This window comes from Morone saxatilis, unplaced genomic scaffold, assembly GCF_004916995.1.
Source record: "Morone saxatilis isolate NCDOM2014 unplaced genomic scaffold, NCSU_SB_2.0 Contig21, whole genome shotgun sequence".
Lineage (NCBI taxonomy): Eukaryota > Metazoa > Chordata > Actinopteri > Moronidae > Morone > Morone saxatilis.
In genome coordinates, this window is record NW_023339774.1 from 17755946 (window position 1) to 17759959 (window position 4014).

General features: G+C 41.1%; 1 protein-coding gene across 1 annotated transcript in view; it reads left to right on the forward strand.

Annotated features, from left to right (window-relative positions):
• Positions 1 to 2623: 2623 nt before the first annotated feature.
• zgc:63972 (protein CutA homolog) overlaps positions 2624 to 4014 on the forward strand; it is an 8664-nt gene continuing 7273 nt past the window's right edge. The window contains exons 1-2 of the mRNA XM_035668118.1: positions 2624 to 2873; positions 3427 to 3575. Coding sequence (XP_035524011.1) covers positions 2769 to 2873; positions 3427 to 3575 — 254 coding nt within the window. The 5' untranslated portion in view covers positions 2624 to 2768. The remainder of the gene's footprint in view (positions 2874 to 3426; positions 3576 to 4014) is intronic.

The window sequence follows — 4014 nt, forward strand, 5'->3', positions numbered from 1 at the left end:
CATCTCTCTAATTCTCCCAGCTAGATTTCGTTTTATTTCACAGCGAGGCAACTTCATTGATCCCAGCAAGAGACAATCGTAGTTTAATGGCAAATTAGGCAAGTCACCTCCTGCCAGATGCCTTTGTACCTTTACTCTTCTTATCTCTCATTTTCTCCTCTCTGCTCTTACTGTGAACCTTGTGGCCTCATTATACACAAACAGACAAGATGCATAGACAGAAATAAAAATGTATCCTATTTTTCACATTAGACTTCTAAGGGACAAACAAGCTTCAGTACTCCTTAGGGGAAGCGAACCCCTCTGAGTGATGCCCCAGAACAAGCAGATCAAACGCTCTCCTCCGACTCCTCGCCTTTCTTCCTATCTCTATTTTTGTTGCCTTCTTTCATGTTGGGGAACAGTGGCTTAAGTGGCTCTATTGGAGCTCTCTGATGGGCTCTCAAATGAAGCCTGTGTGAGCTTGGGAAATAAATTGGTTTGTTCTGAGGCTGTGATGCTAGTGGTGCCCCCTGCTGTTCGCTCTCTGATCTGTGCTGTGGCTGAGTGGGCCGCGCGATGCACAGAGGGGCGGGGGGGGCGTCTTGAGCGGCAAGTAACACAAGGCTGGCAGGGAAGAGGTCAAGAAAAAAAAGGGGAATGGGATGAGTCATGCAACTTGCTTTGTCAGAGCATTTACATTTCATTTCAGTCGATGAGAGTTTTATACATGCAAAATGGACACTCTACATGTAATTTATTCAGAATGGAAGGATGGGATAGGAGAGATATACATGGACCCACAACTCCCCCATGTGGACAGCCTGCACATAACCACTTTTTAAAAAATACTTTTTTTTTATTTCTATGAACTGACTGTCAGTACACAGACCATTGAAGCCCTAATATTCCAACTTATAAATTGGAACATTAGAGCTTCAATGCATGTTCATGACATGCAGCCGATACTGCCATAATGTTTTTTGCTATGTAGTTTCTCACAAAACTTCTATTTCACATAGGCCAATGAAATGCCAAGCAGAATCAGTTTGGTTTGTTCTTGCTTCAAAAAATCTACCTCTGAATTATTCATATTTCTGTAAGATCCCTGTTTGTCCATATCTTCTTCATTCACATGCAGCCTAGCAGGGTCCTTGGCTTTCCTGTCTGGCTTATCTAAAAGTACGAGTTGCTGTAGTCAGTGTGTGTGTGCCAGTGATGTGTGTGATTTGTGTACCCACACATGTAGATCTGTGTGTTTGCATATGATTGGCCAGAGAAACCAATCTCAGTCCCTAAAACAGGAAGGCACAGAGCCCCTTTGTTTGACTCTGTATCTTTGCATGTGTTTATCTGCACTGTTTTCCTACTGTTACAGAATAATCAGCGCTTTCAGTGTGAAAACAAACACGTCTTGCAGATGCTGACACATTAATTACATACTACTGAACGCTTATACTTCCTTCACCTCTTCTCTTAAAAGACTCATACCAGTTATATTACTTTGCAACAAGTCTCCCTTAAACTTTAATGTCATTTACATTAATGATATAATGAAATTTTACCATCTGGGCTTTGGCTTTAAGTTTACAACTCACTGCAGTGACAAAAGAGTCTATAATATTTTAGTTGCCATATTGAGGCTGTTGACTATTTAATGTTAACATTGTTTTTTCCACATAATGAATAATAATTGTGGACTGTTGTGGTATGCATTGTGTTATCATATTGACTTAATCTGTTACAAAACATGTCGACATAAAGTTATAGTAAACTAGACTTTAAACTGTCTCATTGTTAAGGGTTTCACAGACCCCACTTCTGTAAGTCTACAGTATGTAATCCCACACAGTTAAGTTACCTACTGAATGTTCAGGGTCAATTAGCCCCCAGAGAAAGAAAGAAAGAAATCTCTGTTAAATTTAAGAGAGAGAGTGCACTGTTACTATAGATACTATAATATAGCTATTATGTTTAATGTTGCAGCAGGTTGAGGTGGAGCTATTTTTAGCGACTTTACAGCCCACTATTGGGTAGCTTCCTACATAATAATGCATCATATTTATATATGATTTTATAAGCTGATTATGTGTTTTACATGTAACATCTTAATCTACAAATAACTAATACAGCTGTCAAATACATTTAATGGAGTATAGTTGCAATATTTTCCTCTGAAATGGGTATGGTATCCTAAATTGGATATGTAAATGTACTTAGACACCACCACTAATTACAGGTACATAGCATCAGCATAATGTAGGAGATTTAACTCCAAAATATGGTTTATAGTTTATTACAACATTGTGGTCTATTTCGATTTCCACCACTGTTTTTAAAACAATTTTACCCTCTGATTTCGTGAGTTCACAGCTTTATAATTCCATCACAGACACGCCCTGAGGCTGACAGAAGTTGTGTTTGTATGATAAACGCCAAAGCCGATTATGACCCAGGCCCGGAGGCAGGGCAGCGGAGGTGAGCCGGCCACTTTTATTGGTCGCCGGCAGTGTCAGGAAGTACGAAGCAACCAATAGCACGGCGCGGAGATTTATCACTGCCTTTGACCATCCGACCTACAGTACCTGTCAACACAATGCACTTCTCCTGTAAAGGTACCTTTATTTAGAAAGTGTGGCGCCAATAAGGCAGCTGTTTAACGAAGCGCTTGTAAAAAAAAAAATGACGGAACCCTAATTGTCCCCGGAGAACGTCTGAGAGGGGGGTTTATAAACGAAGTTGAGCACAGTTTGTCCCTCTTATTATCAGCAACCGGCCGGACTCTGGGAATGACATTTGTTGCCACTTACAGGATGGAGTGGCTGTTCCCGCGGTGCCATAAAGAGGCTGCCTTCTACTCTGTATGTCGCTCTGTGCTGCTCATGTTATGTTTGGTAAGAGCTGAGATTATTTATGTATGTGGACCTTTATGATCGTTTGTCATTTGAAAACTTTCAGAAAAGTCTTACGTATTCCACAGCAAGAAGGCTTTGATGTCAGAAATGCTAAATTGTTATTAATTGTGTTTGTTTTTTCTCCTATTTGGGTTGGATTTACGTCCATCTATGGCTCTGGCTGTGATGTGTGCCGTGCAGAGAAGTAGGACAGATTATAAATTGGTCACTGCGTCCAAGCCCAGGCCTATACTCATTTATCTGTGACAGACAGCGCCAAATAATAAGAGGATAAATACTGAATCCAATCCAATCCAAACATGGCAATCCTCTCAGAGGGCAGCAGATAATTAAATTGAGTTATAACTTCGCCTCATCCAAACATAATATAACATGAAACAGCCAAATGTCCAGATAATTTATGACAGATAGGAACATCACCCAGGGATGCCACAGACATGCTCTTAGAGTCTTTTATTTTGGCATTTCAGCACTTTGAGATGTTTTTGTCCCTTGTTGCATCCACACCACACTCAAACCCCCTTTTCCACAGCTCCTGGTCCTGTCTGTGTCCATGTACCCTGGGTTGTGGTCCATTGGGGTCCAACTTCATTCAGCCCTCACGGGGAGCTACGTACCAGGCCACCACTCTGTCCTTCTCATCAACAGTCCCAATGAACAGGCAGCCAAGGACATTGGCAGGTACAGTGGTGACTCAACCAAAAGTTACATCTCACAGTCTGCGTCACACCCTTGTAGCGCTGTGAAATTGAATTATACACATGGTTTCGTTTGTAATGTTCGGCCTAAATGATTCCACTCAAAGAAGTCAAACAGTTTGGGCAAAATACATAAAAATGGTGAATTTGCGAGCGTTATCTCATTTGCTTTCTTGTTCAGAGTGAAATGAGAAGATCGATTCCACACCCGTGCAGTTAACGTGAAAAAAAAAATAATCCAGCACCACTAAAGCCGACTAATTATTAACATGTCCTCCTCACAAAAGAGATAAAACATGTGAAATCCAGTCTGTGTGCTAAGCTAAGCTAACCGGCCACTGGCTCTAGCTTAATATTTACCACACAGACATGAGAGTGGTGTCAATCGTCTCATCCCACTCTCAGCAAGAAAGGGATTAAGA